The 19,810-nt window shown below is 40.9% G+C and overlaps 3 protein-coding genes and 1 pseudogene across 4 annotated transcripts; 2 read left to right on the plus strand and 2 right to left on the minus strand.

Annotated features, from left to right (window-relative positions):
- The first annotated feature begins 352 nt into the window (after positions 1–352).
- On the plus strand, positions 353–12,094 carry LOC122626593. 2 transcript variants are annotated; one of them, XM_043806911.1, is made up of 3 exons: positions 353–1,091; positions 10,366–11,318; positions 11,957–12,094. In XM_043806911.1, the coding sequence occupies exon 2, from the start codon at positions 10,727–10,729 to the stop codon at positions 11,216–11,218; it is 492 nt and encodes a 163-aa protein (XP_043662846.1). In that variant the 5' UTR covers positions 353–1,091; positions 10,366–10,726; the 3' UTR covers positions 11,219–11,318; positions 11,957–12,094. The 2 variants fall into 2 exon arrangements, with proteins under 2 accessions (XP_043662846.1, XP_043662847.1); XM_043806912.1 differs by lacking the exon at positions 353–1,091 and adding an exon at positions 9,087–9,744.
- On the minus strand, positions 8,363–9,705 carry LOC122611610 (annotated as a pseudogene).
- Positions 12,095–12,146: 52 nt separating the features above from the next.
- On the plus strand, positions 12,147–16,775 carry LOC122626588. The gene is made up of 5 exons (XM_043806906.1): positions 12,147–14,147; positions 14,582–14,691; positions 15,130–15,311; positions 15,382–15,622; positions 15,684–16,775. The coding sequence occupies exons 1-5, from the start codon at positions 12,147–12,149 to the stop codon at positions 15,826–15,828; spliced, it is 2,679 nt and encodes an 892-aa protein (XP_043662841.1). The 3' UTR covers positions 15,829–16,775.
- Positions 16,776–17,693: 918 nt separating this feature from the next.
- Positions 17,694–19,769, minus strand: LOC122626592 (ras-related protein Rab-2A). The gene is made up of 4 exons (XM_043806909.1): positions 19,589–19,769; positions 18,956–19,115; positions 18,155–18,491; positions 17,694–18,091 (listed from the first exon to the last, which is right to left on the minus strand). The coding sequence occupies exons 1-4, from the start codon at positions 19,632–19,634 to the stop codon at positions 17,993–17,995; spliced, it is 642 nt and encodes a 213-aa protein (XP_043662844.1). The 5' UTR covers positions 19,635–19,769; the 3' UTR covers positions 17,694–17,992.
- Between the last annotated feature and the right edge of the window lie 41 nt (positions 19,770–19,810).

The following is a 19,810-nucleotide window of genomic DNA, read 5'->3' on the forward strand; positions in this document are numbered from 1 at the left end:
CCAACTTGTTTAGTCGAAAATGTTAGCTTCAAGCCCAACATTATCGATTAAGTTGGCGCTGAATTTGTTTTAACAGAGAAGCTAATTTGAACATCTGTGGGCTAACGTAACAGTGTTATACGTTAACAGTATACAACCAACATTACCCATGCATTTCTTCATATCACATTAAAATATTAATTGTTAAACTGTATTAAATAATCCCATTTTTGATGGCAAATCATATATCACTGTAACAATGTTTTTTGAAACTACACTTTGCCTATATTCCGATACATGCTATCGAAATTTCAACCCTCGACGGGCTGCGTTAACAGCCGCTGTTACGGCAACGGTCAGATGCTGTTCCAATTGGAGTGCGAACGGTCGAGCGGTGCTTGTGTGAGAGACTTTTCGACTTTTCTATATTTTTAAGGGCCGTGGCAGTAGAGGATAGCCTATTTTTCTCCCGACAAAGCGTGTTAAGCAATCAATTGAAATCCTGCGATTGGGTAAATCGAGTGTTCATTCCTGATTCCCGCGTGCATTTCGAGTACTTACAGACGCGATTTCCGCACTCGGGTGCACTGTGCTTTTGTTTATACAACCTCCGGTCGCCCCACATTTTCTGGTGAACTTGTGCCGCCTAGCGGTGTTGTCACCGCAGAAAATCGAAACTCCCTTACAGTGGGAGTGACGCAGGGCGAAGCCGATAGTTAACAAATTTCCACGGAAACCTGAAGTGTGCGTAACATCGCTTTACAAGAGTGTTTCGTAGAGTAGCCCGCAACGAATCGAAATCGTGCATATACATATAAGCCAGCTGATTCGGACGTGTGCTGCAGCGAATCAATCCCACTGTGCAAGGGTCGAAACAGTCGAGCGGCAGAAATTCATAAAACAACAGCTAACAAATTCGACGAAGAGACATACGCAAAAGAAACGAAAGAGAGAGCAAGCTTATTGGGTTTTTGTTATACTCGTCTGTCCAACAACAACAATTCCTTTAATGTAAGATATAATGTAAAATGCAATGACACAGGACCAACACACAGCATTGGTTGCAATATAGCACAGAAACCACGAATTCACCAACTCAGCAGGGAGATCAGGTGAGAACCGATTAAACACAGTTTGCTTAATATTTGGGGGGTTACGTTGACCCTGTTTGCATTTTGTGAACGGTATTTATATACAAATATGTGTGTGTGTATGCATATGCATACCTCCTGTACATATGTAATACGTAATTCCCACTGGAAAGTCTAAGTTTATAATAAATGTTGTTTTCTGTGTTGAGTTAACAATTTTTAATTTATTTTTGTTGCCTCGTGTCCAAAACTTTTTTATTCTATGAATGAGAGCGGGCTATTTATAAGTCGATAGTTTTGGACTCGTTTTGGCACGATTTACGTTTTATATGAACGTTGAAAAAGTATGCAAAAGGCAGACGCGATTTAATAACACTTTTATGTTTTGTTCAAACCGAAAGTGGTTCCAGAACCAAGTGTAGTGACTCAACAGAGATAAGACAAGAAAGGGCGTAGAGTGCTATATTTACTGGCATAACATCTTCATATTCGATTTGTCAGTAGGGTATTCAACGGCCCTAACCATTGCAGGTATTCTTGGGGAGTTAGAAAGCCCACTTGTATTACCAGTGGAAGAAACCAACAGTTATTACCGCAATGGGATCATAGCTGTTGCCACACAATTCAATACCAAGCACTCTGAAAATTAAATCAAAAAGTTGCGGCTCTGACATTTCTCGCCGCCACGCCCTCCCCACTTGCTCCAGTTATGTACACAACCCGAAGGGTGGATGAGGGGGGTGGTGCTGAAGGACAAATGCGGGAGGATGCTGGTGCTGGTAGACCTCAGTGAGTGCAGCACAGTTTAGGGCATTTCGCCGTTTTGCTGCTCCAGTCATTTGGCCTCTACTGCCTTTGACCTCGGTACCATCCAAGCAAACTCCAATCCAAACCCGAAAGCCCTAGAGGTTTGAGAAAAGACTTTACTAAGTGTACAGTTTGTGAGTAAAAGATTGATAGGCAATTGCAAACTCAAAAATATTACACACCGCACTTTGTAAGCACCGTTTTGAATAAAGCAGGATATGTTTTGTGCAAAAGCAAACTTTATTCATTATAAAATAGCATTATAGTTCCTTCCTCTGTTTGGCTGAGATGTTAGATGGAGTGCCTTGACTTAGACATACATATATGTACATATATACAGTTCCGGTTTGATCTCTGATAAATTTCATGCAAAAAAAATATTCCACAATTTTACATATGTACATGTACATACATGCATATGTACATATATTTGAAAAAATCGATAGTGGTGCTATTTTTGTTTTCGCCTCATTTAAGACCTTGCCGCCCAAAAAAAATTATAAAAAATCAAGGTATGGACAATTCATTTTTTTTTTTTCATTTTTGGATAGGAAAAATATACAGCATTATGCGAAAAATCAGTATTTGGTACTATCGGTACCTCAACCTTAATTTATTTGATCGAGAACAAAATATGTTGTGGTGGTGCTATTATTTTTTTCGCAACTGTACATATATGTGTATGCATATATATATATACATACATACATATACATATGATATAAAGTTGATAAATTTTAAACGAATGATTAGCCTTTTGTAAATATTGATATATCAACATAACAGATCGCGGTTAAATGTACATATATGTATATTTTTCCGTTGGCAGATTCGAAGCACCTGAATTGGAGAACTGGATCTGAAAACTTACAGAAAATAAATTTTTTCTTATTACATTACATTATTTCTCATTATTTTCTCCATTCCTTCACATATTTTATTAATTTTTTCACTTAAGTAACTATAAATACATAAGTGTTTTTTAAAATTGTGAAGTTATGTTTGGTTCTCGGATTTCTTTTTATTCTCATTCGCTCTTTATTAAATGTGCACATGATGCACATGATTGACCCAGTCAAAATAATAGTAATGTCATATAAATCCGCAAAATTATTCAAATTTAATCCGTTTAAAAAAGGATTGTTGTATTTCATAATACTGTTTTTAAATAGTTTCTACCATTTTTATATTCTTTCTTGATATTTAGTCCTGACTATATGGGGAGGCTGAAAAACCTATGGGTTCTCTTCTACTATCTAACCATAGTATTTAATAAAGAGCTAGCACATGTGCATTACTATATACTTAAATATATGTATACGCTTTTTTGCCTTCGATCTGTGGTTCATTCAGCGTTCAGCAAGTGTGTTTTACTGTAATCGAAAACCATTCTCTTGGCTGGCGTCCTTGAGCTCGCGGCTTCTTGATTTGTACGCAATCCGAAGCGAAATGTGTATAGATTACTTGGCGCAGAAGCCATTGACCCTCAATCGGCTAAGGCGGTTTGTGCAGGGTAGCGGGGTGCAGGGTAGCGGGGAAACCCGAAAACATCTGTATGTATCAGCTGACAAAACCGGTAAGACCTTTGCATTTATTACGAGTATTATTATTTTACCTTGCTGCTTATCTGTTTTGCCGGATAATGTGTGTCAGCAGTGGATGGAGAGGAGTCCAACAGCTGATTGCCAGTTCGTGTGAGGCGAAACCGAACTGGAGCCCAGAACCGGTTTTACAATTCGAGTGTCGCCTCAGCGATTTGTAACGCAACTGTGCTAACGATGCTAATGGCTCTAAAGACGCTTCATTAGTTGCCGTGTATTTACATGAATTACCAATGGCTTAATTATCATCCAAATTGGCGAAGCAAAGCATCCATATTTTCTCATGCATGCTTTCAGATCTTTGATCTTTCAAATTTACCAGGACATATTCAAAGTATCACGAGACCAAGCTGTTGACTATTACAGAGATACACTTCTAATGCACAGTCTCGTAAACGAATAAAATAGTTGCTAATTAATGCTTCTTTTTTTCTATCTGAGCTTATCTTATCTACGTGGAGAACGCACTACGTGGGTCGAATGCAAACATTTCACGAGCCGCTGTGCTTTTTTTTAAGTGTTTGACATTAAAGTATATAAAATGGAAATATGCTGAGCAAGAAAGTCGAATATGATTTTTTACTCGCATTTGATGAATATATTTATATAAATCGCTCCTGATGAATACTTATTATCTTCCCAATCGCCCAACACGGAGCCTACGAATAAGGTCAGCATGCAAGTATTGCATTCATCTTCTGTGGCTAATCCTGTAAGGACGTCACTTCGAGCACGCGAACAATCCACCTCCTTAATTCATTTGCAGGCACTCTAAACCATGAATAAATAAAACAAATTGCAAGAGTTTAAAATACTAGGAGTATTCTTTAGCAGCAAGACAATGTTTAAAATATATCTTCGCGGAATATAGGCTTAACACATACATACATACATATGTCATACACATAACTTTGATGACTTTTTTCTTACCATTTTGAAAACTTTTCACTCGTTTTCATATGCATATTTTCCTTATTATACATACATATATGTTTTTATGGCATTTCAGTCAATTATTTCTGCATTACAACAATTCTCATTTTCCTGCATTGAATAATCAAATTCGGGCTTATTTGCCAACAGCATGATAGGTTTTAGAAGAAAGCGTATACCAACTGCGACTTCCCAGCTTCCCCTTCAGTTTTCCTAATTCTTGAGGTCTCTCTACCCTAAATCCTGAAGCATAAAATGAGCCGGATAAAACAACGAATCCGAAGACATGCGACGGCACTAATAATGTCGCTGGTAAATTTCCATTGCGTCAAAAGAACACAAACAGGCAGAAGCGATGATATGTTTAGTGGTGGCAAGCGCGTAGGGCACTTCGAAATTGAAAACTCCCGATGCACATCCAGCGGCCAGAAAGAGACGGGAAAGGCGAGTGGGGAAGACAGAGGCAGCTGGGAAGGGCAAGGAAATCGCTGTTCAGTCAGTTTAATTTCAAACTCGAGAAGAGCAACAACTGTCGAGTGCAGAAACTTTGAAGCCAACCAATGATTTCTTTTCAGAGTTGCGCTGAATTGATTGTTTTGGTTGCTGTTTGCCGATTTGTTTATTGGACTCGGGTCCAAGATACCGAGTAAACACAGTTGACAAAGGAACGAGTTTATCGCCACCAGATACATTGCGCGTAAGTAGAGCAATTTAAGCAGCTAAAGTCCACTCGCTCCTAGCTGTCGAATGATCAGCGACATAATAAGTCTCATGGGTCATAAATGACCCAAAATCCCAAATGTTATTCGGGAAAAGCTAAATACAATATCAAGAATGATACATCAAAGTAATCCCGGCTTTAACGTCGTCGTACAAAATCCAGTATGAAGTGTACTTTAGACACAAAGCAAGTATTATCTCTGTGTTGTGTGAACCTGTAGAGTGAAATAAAAACAAAAGAGAACGCTATAGTCGAGTTCCCCGACTGTCTGATACCCGTTACTCAGCTAGTGCAAGTGCAAAGGAGAGACTTCAACACTGACAACAAAAGTGAATTCAACAAAAAGTTGTTCTGCAAATCAATAGAAATTTACAATACTAATGAATAAATATCAACAAATTTGTTTAAAATTGTTCGCGTGGCAGTTTTGGGCGGTTTGTGGGCGTTCGAATGGGCGTGGCAGCATGGGTCAACAAACTTGCGCTGCGTCTATGTCTCTGGAGTCTGTATGCTTAATCTCAACTTTCTAGCTTTTTTAGTTCCTGAGATCTCGACATTCATACGGACAGACGGGCGGACATGGCCAGATCGACTCGGCTATTGATCCTGATCAAGAATATATATACTATATTAGGTCGGAAACGCTTCCTTCTGCCTGTTACATATTTTTCAACGAATCTAGTACTCTTTACCGCACTGTGCAGCAGTGGAATTTTTAAAAATGGCAAGGCGAAAGACTCAATTTATTTCTTAATCTAAACAGATTCAAACTATGGTTCAATCTATTATGAATAATGGTTGCTTAATTATTGAACAGTGAAGACAGTATGATTTATTGATTGCGATTCCAGTATAAATAATTCATAGCATTCATTTCGATCGCTCTGTCTATTTATATGCGAAATCTTATCGCTAAATCTTAGTAGTTATTGTTTTATTCAAATTTACATTTTTATTTGCGAATTGCATTTTGCATTCAACCTTTTCGGCTCCGTTCTGAAACCCGTGTCAAGAGCAGAATTAAGAAAATCAAAGTCACCCCAGCCTTGAAGTTGTTTGCACGCATAGCCAAATGTCCGGCTTATGCCAAGTTGCCCTTTTTAAAGGCTGCAAAGCAACAAAAGGCAGTAAAAAGAGTGCCAAAACAAAAGGCTTTGTTCTAAATCTATGCAATTTTTTAAAGTACCCCTAATAACACAGGGAAATTGAGTTTCAGAACTGTCCCGGTGTACCGGATTCAATAAGTTTTATCTACTTATACCCTAGATTGAAAGTTATAGAGCCATCTTTCCTAGTTGTGACTATAACATATATGTTTATGAAGCGATTGCGGTTTAATTATCAATTTATAATTATCAATTATTTACACAATTTTTAAAAATCTCTTAATGTTGATTTTTTTTTTTAATTTAACTATAGTTTGGTAAATTCTACATTTCGAGAGTCATACTAGTTCACCCGTACATACATATTAAGCACACAAAACTGGGCAAAAAAACTAATAAATCTTAAAGATGAGGAAAAATCAATACAGGAACTTTTCCTAGTGTTGGTGTGACCGGTAAGTTAGTCAAGTTGATGGCAAAAATCATAATTATCCTTTAAAAGCGAACTCAATACATTTGCTTGTGTGTATGCCTACCAGTTTAAAAGTGCCGGACCCATTTTTGACTTTCCCTTCGAGCCCAGAACTTTTTAAGAGATGACATTGCTTCTGATGCACTTTGTTGTTGCTATGTGTGTGTGTGTGTGTGTGTGCCTGCGCAAAGCGACACCTGTCTGTGTAAACCGTGTGTGCACTTTATGTTTGTTAAATGCAACCAGCGACCTCCTTTGTGACTTTTTGCGATGGCTTTCGTGTTGAGCTTTCTGGGTGCGGCATCAGCCCAATCAAAAGTGGTTTTGGTCAAGTGGTAGGTCGCATTTTTCTCTGAGTATGGAATAATTTATAACGGTATGGTAGCAGTAACTTAGGCCTCCGTAAGAAAAATGAAGGCCAAATTCCAAACATTGAAGTAATGCTACACTAAGAAAATGGGTTCTTTTCCATGCACACATAAAAAATCAAGACAGAACGCAGTAGTCGATATTCTAGACCATCAAATGAGAGTTACTAAGTTACTGGGATTTTTAGTAAAAAATGTTAATATTTTGTTAGCATTTCGATGGAAATTGGCAAGAAAAGCAGTAGAATAGTAGAATCTGCATGCTTAATCTTAACTTTCTAGCTCATGTAGTTCTTGAGATCTCGACGTTCATACGGACAGGCAAAGGGACGGTCTGACAAACGGACATGGCCAGATTTGAGTCGGCTAGTGATCTCAAATAGGGCTGAGACGCTCCCTCCTCACTGTATACTTATTTTATCACTGTATCGCATATTGTATACCCCCTCACTTTACGAGTAATGGGGATAATTACATTTTCAATTTCCTATTTATGAAACAAAAAGAAACTATATAGCTATCCGACATATACATAGATAATATAGATATTCTTAATAAAAATGTGACGTCATTATTGTTGCAATGCCCAAAAAACTCACTTATAATCAACTCCCAAAATTATTGTTTGCCAGAATGTTTAAAAACATTTGAACATTGAAAAACAAAAATGAAATGAAGAGAGTTTTCTTTAAAACGGAATCAACTTAATTCAAATGATATGTATTTCAATTAGGCAGGCTGAAAAACTGACGTCAGGTGTTGGCAAGCTTAGCACACATAAAAACAATTTGAGCTAGTGATTTGTTTGCTTCTTTGACGGGCAGTACAGAAAGCGATTATGAAAAGCAAACACAATGCGGTTTAAGGTGACCAGCTTGTCCTTGCCTCAATTTGTAATGGCGGACAGTCAAACTACATTGTATTGATACCTCCTGATCACCTCGGGGCATTTTCTCTATATAATCAAAACAAACAACTAAGGAAATGTAATTCATTTAGACTCAAATCTTTTTGTAGGCCGAAATCCGTATATATTATACATTTAGGTTTTCCCAGGTACACTTATAAAGCACTCCATAAACACAGTAATCAGACTAATAACGCAATTTCGATGGCCTAGGTCAGCATCAAAAGAGTGCTATAAAACTTATCGCCAACTTGTAGAACGTACAATGAAATTGCCTCATGTTTAACCAACTCAAAGAACAACGCAAGAAGTTATTTTGTCTTATCGCCGTAATTATAATAGGCAATTTGAGCCAACATGTGCCCAAAAATGACTGCTTATCCCTCAGTTATGTGAAGCAAATGCTAAAATGAAAAAGAATGTTCCAGATCATAAATATTTCGCGCTGTCAAATATGCAACTTTATGCAGGAATACTTGTTACCATTCATAGGTCACCACATAGCGTATTAAATACCAACAGTTCCATCATACCAACAATGCATTTCTTAAGAAAAATGTATTAGAAAGAATTAATCTGCTGGACTGTGAGATATAGATATCATTTTTAAGAATCAGTTTATATTTATTTTTGTTATATATTCTGGTTTTTTTATTCATGTTTTTTTCATGTTTTTTAATTTTTGACAGTATTAGTCGAAGTTCAGCTCAACAGATAAAAGTTTCGGCTGGATTTCTTTGTCTGATTTTGTAGTCTGCGGCATTGTTGTTGTAACTAGAACAGCAATTACCCACAATCACATGATTTGTACACCAGCGCTACAGAGGCTCCGTGTCCAACACTGACCACTGAATACTGCCAAAAGAACCGAGGAGAGCGCGTCACAAAAGGTTGGCATGTTGACAGACGCCGTCGACGCGTGTGTCATTACAAACCGACTCCACAAGTATCCGTCCGTGTACTTCTGGCTGCACAAATGCCAGATATAGCAAATACTATATTCCCGACGCTCTTTGATAAGGAATTTATTAGATTAAGGCATGCGATAGGTCTGCTCCGTGCTCTGTTCCGCGCCGCCGGCAGCGGCGTAAGTGGGTATAGGTTTAGTCGCTCTTCCGACGAGCTGCGGGTCTGTTGTTCTTCAATCCCAGCCCGAATTGCCTTGAGTACGAGTGCGGGACGGGACGTGACGAGTGGACTCCAAGGAGACGTTGGCGGCTGTCTTGCTCACGCGTTCCTTTGTTTCCGGCCATTGTTGTGTTAATACGGACTAAGCAAGATGTGGACTTCATGTTTCGAGCGCGATGTGCTCTACAAAGTGAAATTGCTACTCCAACCGCGAGTGCATTTGAAAAGTGTTGCATGCCACAGGGCGCAGCAGAATGTGCTGAACTAACAAAATTAACAAAAACGTACTGCGAAGTGGGATTTATCTGGCAAAAATAAGTTCATGTAAAGTTGTTAGCCTAATTCATCGTTTCGTTTGCAACTCCCAATATCCGCAATTCCTCGATACGAGGGCTAGACATTTGCTTATCGCATCGCAACGAATAAAACCATTTTCTGCCAATTATATTATAAAGATAGGCAGCCACTTTTTGCCTGAGAATCGCTATCGCCCCACACGCTTACAATCCAACTATAATGATCTATGTACTCACAGTAATCGTGATCCGAATTTGATTTCTGATAAGAGACAATTTCGTTGTCTACCCAAAGTCGCAGCCCAGACAATCGCGTTTTAGAACTGAAAATCTCGGTAAGTAAAGCGCGTTGCTCGCTGTCTACTCAGGTTTGCTGTTTATATCGCCTATCGAACGTTGAACTCGAAGAGCCACGATCAGTTGGTCAACATACAAATATGTATTTGTCACACTAGATGATCCATTCTGAAAGCGGATAATCTAATTGTATCGGCCTTAAGAAAACCTTAATAAATTGACTATGAAATGGACTAACAATTTAAAAAGTCGCTATATTACTGATATCATGACAATAGTAAAGAATTAAAATTCTTAAAATTCTAAAAATTTTATAAAATTAACTGGTTTTGAATACTCAATAATTGACCTACAATAATTGATTAAAGCAACAGGATGTGATGCCCCACATGCCAATAAAAATGCTGTTCCTCACATCTTTAAGGAGTTCTGTTCTCGGGAACTTAATTCCCCTTGAAAATCTCGTATTGTTGGTCAATCGAGCACTTAAACATAAGATGAGAGCGCCGTGAATCTTTAGGCTTTTGTCGGACTTTCGCATAAAAATCCGTGCGCATTTATGCTCGCATTGAATATACATATTTATATAGTAGATTTTTGTAATTTATCAGAGGAATAAAAACTAACAGCTAACCCCACTCTTTCTGCCCCTCTTGCAGCGTTTGCACTGAAGGCTTCTAGTTGGAGACGAGGACATAAATCATTATCAGGCGCCAGCGAGGAGGCGAGAACAGTGAAAGCAGCGATTTAGTTGCACCACAAGAGACGAATTAATCATACGCCGCGCTGGTCGTCCCGCCGCCGATATAAATATATATAGATATACAATGCCTGCGAATCCGCCTCCGCACCACGCGCCGCGCACTTGACACGGGGAGTGGCAGAGTAGCCGGAGAAGCAACTGAGGCCGAGTTTTGTGTTCGATTTGTGTTTGTTATTTTTTGTTTGATATAGCCGGGCGCGCTAATTCGTTGGCAACGAATCGAAAAGTGTTTGATTTCCGCGATAACAAAGTACCGTATGTGGCTGCCACGGCAAAATCCGCTTACTGGCAGCACAAACTGCTACGACTGCATCTGCAATAGCAACACCAGCAACATCAGCCACACCAGCAGCAACTGCCGCCAGTTGCCGTCAATTATCGCTCAATATATTCTCCGTTGGCCTGTGATAAACCCCCTAACGTTCTTAATGAACGACCTTCGGTCCAAGTCATTCTATCGTGCAGGCAAACCAACATCTGCAGCATCCGCATCGGCCGCGACCACCAGCGCCAAGTCGTTCGACAAGGGCCGGAACAACAATCCCCGTACTTACAACAACAGCGGCAAGTCGAACAAGGTGTTCCTGCACTACATACCCCGCGACCCGCGCCTAAGAATTTTCAACAAAACCGCCACCCTGAATAAACACTCGAACCGCACCCTGAGCGAGTTAAACATAACTGAAGATCTGTGCAATTATGGTGAATTGATTGGCGGCGGTGCCGAAACAGTGAAACTGTGCCAGTGAAGTCTTTAGAATATCAATATCCGCAGATAACCGATTCAATTTGTTCGATAACGGGTTGGCTGTTGGCGTGCGGAGAGAGCACTGCTTGGACTGCAGTTGGGTAAGTGGGCAACTGGAAACCTAGAGGTATAAATCGTTCTTAGAAAGGCTCCCATTGGATCTGGGTAGTACGCGCACTGGTCCGATCGTTAATGATTTGTCCTTATTCAGCCTGTATAGCAGTCTATATATAACCGCAGACGACCATTTCAGGGGAACGAAAACAAAATTGGTTTGAAAATATTCATTTTCGGATACCATAATTATTGGGGGACACTAGCTGCCGTCGCGTTCATGTGACGCACTTTGTTTGGGACTGCTGTAAGAAGAAAGACATTCTCTCGAATTGCGCTCTGAAAAACGCAAAATGGTCCGCTTTCTGTTTTTCTGAGGTCAAGTTGAAGGCGCCTCGAAAACCAAATAAACGAATTGCCAAATGAGCAAACAGTTTCTGCGCGGATTTTTGAACGAAATGGTTTCAGGCAGATGTTGTTGTAGTCGTGCGTATAGATATAATCATATAGATAGAATTTTGAGGTACATAAAACATAAAGCGTCATGTTGGTAATAAGCTGACAGTTGACTGGACAAGTTTTTAAACAGTTTTGGTTTTTATCAGCGATAGACTGCAGTTTAGATAGGGGATGAAAAGTTTAAAAGTCGCCTCATCGCTAAGTTCCATCTGTCTCTATCTTTCAGTTTCGCACTGCAGTTGACCAACAGAGAAGGGAATATTTACCTACCGCCTACTTAAGAAAATGTATGCTGAAATTTAATGCAAATTGTGTTCACTTCCAATAATCGCTTGGACAAGAAAGTGCAAATTTTACAAACCTTTTTATAGACGTAGCTGAACCCGTTACACAACATCACGATCTGGGACTTCGACATGGCCAAGCTTGCGTCAGATCCAAACGCCTCCAACAACAACAGCGGCGAGGCGGTCAACAACAACCACAATGGTCAGAACCAGAACGGTGGGGCCTCCAATTATCAGGCCCTGCCCCTCACGCCTGCTCCGGCCAATACGCCACTCCACAAGGCCATCAAGCACGACCTCTTCCCGGAGGTCACCTTCTGCAACCTCTCCGCCGAGGAGCTCGCTGATGGGGCGGGACACAGCCGTGCGGTAAGGAGCAGTGTCATCGAACTGGACGACGGCACCTTGACGTGCCTGATGAACGGAAACGGGCAGGTGAAGCGACGCAAGCGCCTGATCTCGAACGAGTCCGGCGACTCGATTGACTCCAGTTCCACGGAGAAGAAAACGCCCAAGATGCCCGACGGCGGATATGGGTGGGTGGTGGTGTTCGCCTCTCTGGTGGTGTCCCTTATTGCCGACGGATTGAGCTTCTCATTCGGACTAATCAATGTGGAACTGCTAGACTACTTCGGAGAGTCCACCTCCAAGACCGCCTGGATATCTTCGCTATTCTTCTCCGTGCCCCTGCTGATGGGGCCCATCTGGTCCAATCTCGTAGACAAGTACGGCTGCCGAAAGATGACCATCCTCGGCGGTGTGGTCTCTGCCTTTGGGTTTGCGCTATCTTCGTTATGCAACTCAATCGAGATGCTCATGGTGACCTTTGGTGTCATCTCGGGACTGGGCCTAGGCATCGGGTACGTGACCGCTGTGGTGTCTATTGCTTTTTGGTTCGACAAGAAGCGCACCTTCGCCACCGGAATCGGAGCATCAGGTACTGGAATCGGGACCTTTGTCTACGCCCGCCTAACTTCCTATCTAATTGAATCGTACGGCTGGCGGGGAGCCACCCTAATCCTTGGAGGCACCATGCTTAACGCATGCGTTTGCGGTGCTCTGATGCGTGATCCCGACTGGCTCATCGAGGAGAACCGACTGGAAAGTCGGTCCCAAAGCGTCACCACCTTCTCAAACTCCAGTGTGTGCCTGGAGGAAATTAAGAAGCTCCTGGACACCGGCATCACAAAGGAGGCCGTGCTGAACTCGCTAGTGACCAAGAACAACACGGAAGCCAATCAGCAGATTGACGATCCCTTGGACTCCGCCCTCAAGCGCTACCGCAGCGAGATTTTCCTGCCCACGTTCCTGAGCACTCAGGAGCTCGACAGCATCTGCGAGGTTAAGAGCCTGAGCCGACGCTCCCTACGCCACAAGGAGGGCGCGGAGGCCCCATCACGCGATAACCTGCTGTCCATGTCCTCCGGAGCAGGTGCCTATCCTCCATCGACGGCCGTTATAGGATCACCCGATGATACCCTAATGGGCGGAATAGCACAAGAGGCGGCAGAGGTAGCAAAGAAGGCTTACCTGGCCTCCATCGAGACGCTGTCTCCATCAGAAAAGCGCTCCACTTGCGGAACTCCCAATGGCTCCCTGCGCTCCTCGGACGAAGGCTACCTCACGCAGAAACACGCCTCCTCCCGATACTCGCTTAACGAAAACATCTTCATGGCCAAGCATACAACACCATCAATCTCCAACCTAAAGGTGAATGGCCTACGACACAATTCGGTGGATATCTTAAGCGAGGACATGCACTGCTACTACTCAAAGGACGAGACTTTCGCATTGCTGGAGCCAAGCAGGCGCATCAGGCCCACCGTAATCGCCATTCCGGAACAGGAGCAGTCAGTCAACAGCGAACTGGCCACTCGTCGCGCACGCCTGGACAGCATCACGGGAATCCGCAGACTGTCGCGTTCCAAGAAACCCAGCCACCACCGATCGAACCTCCGCCGCAATATCTCGATCCGGAACTCCAACTTCCTTAAAGACATGCGCATTCACCGAAACTCAATCCACTACCGCGGGGCCATGCTGAACACGCACCGTTACCGGCTGCGCGCCTCCTCCTGTCCCAACATCTACCGCAACTCGATGACTACCATCGCCAAAGAGGAGGAGGATGTGAGTAGACCGTGACCCTTGGTCCGCCCTTATCAGTCGGTCGCTTGGCGACAGCTTCAGCTGGTTAATGCTCAAAGCTGTTTATCAGCTGCTTCCCTGTATGATCGCCTAGTTGGACCACATAGACATACTTTTCACGGCTGATAAGGTGACCCCTCCGGTTTCCGTTCTGCCTACACAAGAAACCGAGGCAGCTATTGATACCTTGAAAGATAACAATCTCTTGACAGTTTAGTTAACAAATCACAACTATTATTTTGTAATAAAAGCCTCGACTAAGTATATTTACTTGATCTTCGAGATAGTCCCTTAAAATCACTTTTAAAAGTACATTTTATATTAATTTGTTATCAAGTAAAATAAAAGCACTCCTAAAAGAATCTTGTCCTTTATCTTGAAAAAACATTAACTAAATCTTCTTTCTCACCCGCCAGACCTGGTATGACAACTTCGTGGACACTATGAAGTCCATTTTTGACTTTTCCCTTTTTCTGGACGTGAAGTTCGCCCTCTTCAATCTCTCCACATTGTTTTTGTTCATTTGGTGAGTACTTTTTGCTGATATAAAAGAAACTATTTTAACTGGCAATGGTCCAATTGGCAAAGGCCCCAAGCTGCGCATGAACTCGAAGCGCAATAAATGCTAAAATTAAAAGACAAATGTGCCAAGCCGTCGAGTGAATTTCTACATTTGCCAGAAGACGTCGCAAACAATTTTGGCACCTGTTGAAAACGAAAGGGTGTTGCACAATATACTGTTTGCCAACCGTGGTAAAATTCCAAGCACAGCGCTATCGATCAGCTTACGTAGTAGGCCACCTTAGTTCAAGATCCTGGTTTATCTTACCTCACGACCGCAGAGTCCGACTGCCTTATTTGATCGATAAGAAAACTAGTTGATATCAATTTAAACTCAACATTGCCTAGATAAGGCTCCCTTATTTCAATCAGCAGCTAATCTACCTTTTGGCACGCTCCACAGGTTCATTATCCCCTATCTGTACCTTCCCGATTACATGAAGCAATACAAGTACGAAGTGAGCCAGAGTGCCGAGTTTATTTCGGATGTTGGCATTGCCCAAACGGTGGGCATGATAGGACTAGGCTATTTGGGTGATCTGCCCTGGATGAACATCAACATATGCTACTCGCTGTGCATGCTGGGTGAGTTGCTAACAGGAGCGTATCCCTCGACTATTAAAAATTTTCAATTTGTTAACGATATATTTTTCAGTCTGCGGAGCGTCTGTGTTCTTCATGCCCCTGCTGATTACTAACTACATGGGCCTGATGGTCATGTGCGTTATTTTCGGATTTACTTTCGCTAGCTCTTTTTCGTTCACGCCCAGCATTTTGGTCAGCATTGTTGACTTGGACGATTTCACGTGTGCCTACGGTCTGGTGCTACTGGTCCAGGGAGTAGGAATGATCGCAGGACCCCCTATAGCAGGCGTCATTTACGAGTATACGGGCAGGTAAGTTGGGTGACATTCTACAGTCTTCGAATTGGCTGTCTGACCACGCTTTTTTTTCCAGATGGGATGACACCTTCTATTATGCTGGAATATTTATCGCACTCTCCGGTGTCTGTTCGTATCTGATCGAGTTCTGTGAAAAGAAAGCACCCAAAGAGAGTGATATTGATGTCTTAGAGACTAAAAAAGCTCAACTTTTACACTAGGTTACTTACACTGCACCGTTGAAAGCCGAAAGTAGAATGCAATTGAAGGTACTATAAATCCGAACTGTAGCATAATAATGGACTAGCATTAAATGTTACCGAGTTTCTTATGTCAAATGGTGTTGCAGCCATAAAATCAGAGCAGAATTGTAACTGAAACTATGCCTATACCTAAGCTCTAGCCTGTAAGACTATACTTGACTTGACTAATCGTAGCTAAGTATCAATATACACCTAACATACTTACCGCACTAGGGCAATTACTAACCGCATCTTGTACTCATGTTTAGACAAACTGTTCAATTTCAATCAATATCAATGCAGTGCATCACTGCCAGGTGCAAACGGGTCCCTCAATTGTCTTCTTTACAAAAATTAGAAAAATAGTTTTAATTGCCTTACATTTCTTACGAATATTAATAAAGGGAATACAATAAACAGCAATCTATGTAACGTATGCAATAACAAGCGACCATTTTCAATCAATATAAACTTCACAATAAAAAACCAAACATCGCGGATCTGAATAGTTTCAAAATCAACAAACCAACTAGCAAACTAGGGTATAAAAAATAGTCAATGTTGAATAGAAAAACCTGTTTTTGCAGTTTGACAAAATTTTTCTTAGATAAAACAGATAAGATTTAGAAAATAAAAACAAACCGATGTAATATCTTTAAAAGTTCAAGTATTATTAAAAAAAAATACAAAAATATTTATAAATTGTATATTTCCGTAGTAAAAGAACGTTTTATCATGTATGCACCTTGAAAATTAAGTAAATGCGACACTATAGCCGTATAGAAACTGGAAGCTGTTGATTCCAATCACTTTAGCAAATATGTACATAAACAAAGAAGAATCACGATTCTATATTATTTACAAGACATTAATTGAACAATTATCTACCGAAAGCCTCTTACTAAATAAAAAACGGTTAAAACTAACTAACTGTATTTGCGACGATCTATTTTGTTGTTTTCGGCTGGAAAAGGTTCATTTAAAAACAGAGGGGTTACCAACAATAAAAGCCTCATTAAATTGAAAAGTTTTTTGAAACCCACATCTGGGGTATAATTGCTAGATTACAGCATATCTATAAGGCGAAATACTGGCATCTCTATAGTCATAAAAATACATAAAAACACTTAAATAAACTTGAGTTATCCCATGGTAAGTACCGATTCAATGCATATAGTTATATCAATAATTAGTATGTATATTTATTATTCCGCATTGTTGGGCAAGTACAAATTGGGCAAATACAAATATTATAAATAATTTGATTTACGTTTACAGTTGTATCTTTCGTTTTGTTTTAGCAATCGCCGTTATTTAAATATATTAACTTCATAAAATACTAAATTGATCATAGAATCGCATAATTTCGTGTTACCATTGTTAATGCGTGTTGATTGTGTAAATTGTGTAACCCCATTTCGGCTCACACGTTTTGTATATTTTGTTAATTTACTTTTTGTTTTTTTGTTTTCCAGTATATGTATAAGACTAAAAAGGACTGCACAACAAAATTGACAAAGCAAATGCGTTGGGAAGGAAATATATTTAATTATGAATGTATATATAGAGAAGCGGAGCAGATACCCATTGCAAAATGGGGCGTAGCTCAGCGCTGTGGGGCTAAACCTCACTGAAATTGAATCACAATGAAAATTCACACAGTTTTATTTTTGTTTATATATACATATCATTTTGTCAAAATCCCAATGTATATCTATCAATTGTACACGAAGTAACTAGCAAACTGACTTCAATATACACAAAACACATGAATAAAACATTTAAAAATGTTTTAATAAACTTTATAAAATTTAGAAATCACGCACGACATTCACATACACAAATGTTGTTGGTTTTGGTTTATTTCTGGTTTCTTCTTCCTTTTGGTTTCTTTTCGGTAATAAAAACGTAGCTGAACAAGGAGATGTGTTTCTTGCAACTGTCTGTTCTTAATGGTTATAACATTTAGCTTAGTGTTCAATGCTAGTTTAGTGATAGCTATGTTTACGGGGTTAGTTACGGTTGAGATAAAAAACAATAAATCTGTTCCTTTCACTATCTTCTATAGTTAGTCACTAAAGTAGCTTTTACAGAAGCGGCTACGCCTATCCCAGAATTGCAATCGGGCATCTGCGGCTTACTCCTAGCAGCAGCCACTGTTTGCTGCTCCAGCAGCTCCTCCGGCTCCTGGCAGCGACGGGTTTGTGGGCGAGTGTTGTTGGCCGATCTTAATGCCGTTTGCCTAGTAACGAGATTAAAAACTGTAATTGCAAGAAGTTTCCAAGGCGAATGTCCGATTTCTTACCTCATTGTTAATGTCGAATACACCTTCCTGGATCTTCTCGTAAATCTCCTTGGCCGTATTTATGAACGCCTCCTCTACGTTAGCCGCTGTGCGAGCTGAAGTCTCCATGAAAACGAGACCGTGTTCGCGGGCAAAGGCCTCTCCCTCTTCTTTCTTGACCTCCCGCCGCGAATCCAAGTCGCTCTTGTTGCCTATCAGCATGATAACCATGTTTGAATTTGAGTGCTGACGTGCATCCTCCAGCCAGGTAGTAAGGTGGTTAAAGGTCTCCCGTCGCGTAATGTCGTACACCAGCAAGGCGCCAGCAGCTCCGCGGTAATATGAGCGTGTGATAGATCTACCAAATAGAAATTTTGTTTACAATACAGTTATATATGTACATGTTATTGCTTATAATATTCAATGATTAGAATCTTTTTTAATTTTTGTTCTACGATTTGCATTTAATTTTTAATTAAAAAAGCTTATACTACGGAAACTTAAAAATAAAATAATAAAACAAAATGAAATAATTAAAAACAAACAAACAATTTTTTAGAATATGTATTAAAACCTTTACTTGACCATCTATATACATGAACAGTAACAAAATTAGTTTTAATCATTAAGTAAGTGTTGTATTTAATATAAATAACGAGAATTCGAGTTTTCATTTTTATTTCGACTTGGACTTGTAATTTTTGATACGAATTGGCAAAAATTTGTTAATTTTGAAAGCAGTTTGTGAATGATTTTGGGAGTAATCTAAGATTTTACTTTTTACTTCTTGAGTATTAAAACCATATGGATGGGAGTGCGTACCTGAAAGCCTCCTGGCCTGCCGTGTCCCAGATCTGCAGCTTGATCTGCTTGCCGTCGATGGTGATCATACGTGCGCCGAACTCCACGCCAATGGTCAGGTCATGCACCGGCTGGAATCGCTTATCCGTGAACTGGAGCAGCAGACAGGACTTGCCCACGCCTGCGGAAACGGGAAAGGGTTAGCGGTCGTGCAGGGGAAAAGTGGAGAAGACTGGAAAATGCCAACAGCTGTTAAACATCCCGAAAGGCAGAGTTGATAAGTCCGTGGCTCATTGGGGCGGAATCCCTCAATTACGGGGGGTGGTTGGGTGACTCAGCTGCAGGGTTTATGTGTGGGCTGCTCCCCGCCCCCTTTAACTCCAAGAGCAGCAAACGCCTGTATGCGTTGTTATGGTTTTATTGATTTTTCCTTCGCCCCATCGACTCCATGGATATTTTCCTGCCGACGCATTTCTGGTCTATTGGGATCAGTTCTTTACTTTGTGCCCCCTGGAGGCCCCATTTCGGTACGACCCCCACGATTGCAATGCGCGTTGCTTTGTTGTTTTGTTTGTAATTACAGATTGTTTCCCTGACAATGGCCAACTTTTCACTGGCAATTCAGTGCCGATGGGAGTCGCAGTTTCCACTCACCTGTGTCTCCAATAATGATGTATTTGAACAAGTACGCGTAGGACATGTTTGCAGCTGAGGGGGTTACGGTAACTTAGTTTTTAGAAAGTACAATCTCGTAATGCCACAGATAATACGCAATTCTTGTAAGTTTTCCAATCTGTTCGTATTTATGATGACTGGCTACAGTCAGTGTGGCCAGTTTGCGGCCAGGGCTGGCGGAAATACCGTAAGGTCGTCCTA

Source organism: Drosophila teissieri, chromosome 2L (genome assembly GCF_016746235.2).
Source record: "Drosophila teissieri strain GT53w chromosome 2L, Prin_Dtei_1.1, whole genome shotgun sequence".
Lineage (NCBI taxonomy): Eukaryota > Metazoa > Arthropoda > Insecta > Diptera > Drosophilidae > Drosophila > Drosophila teissieri.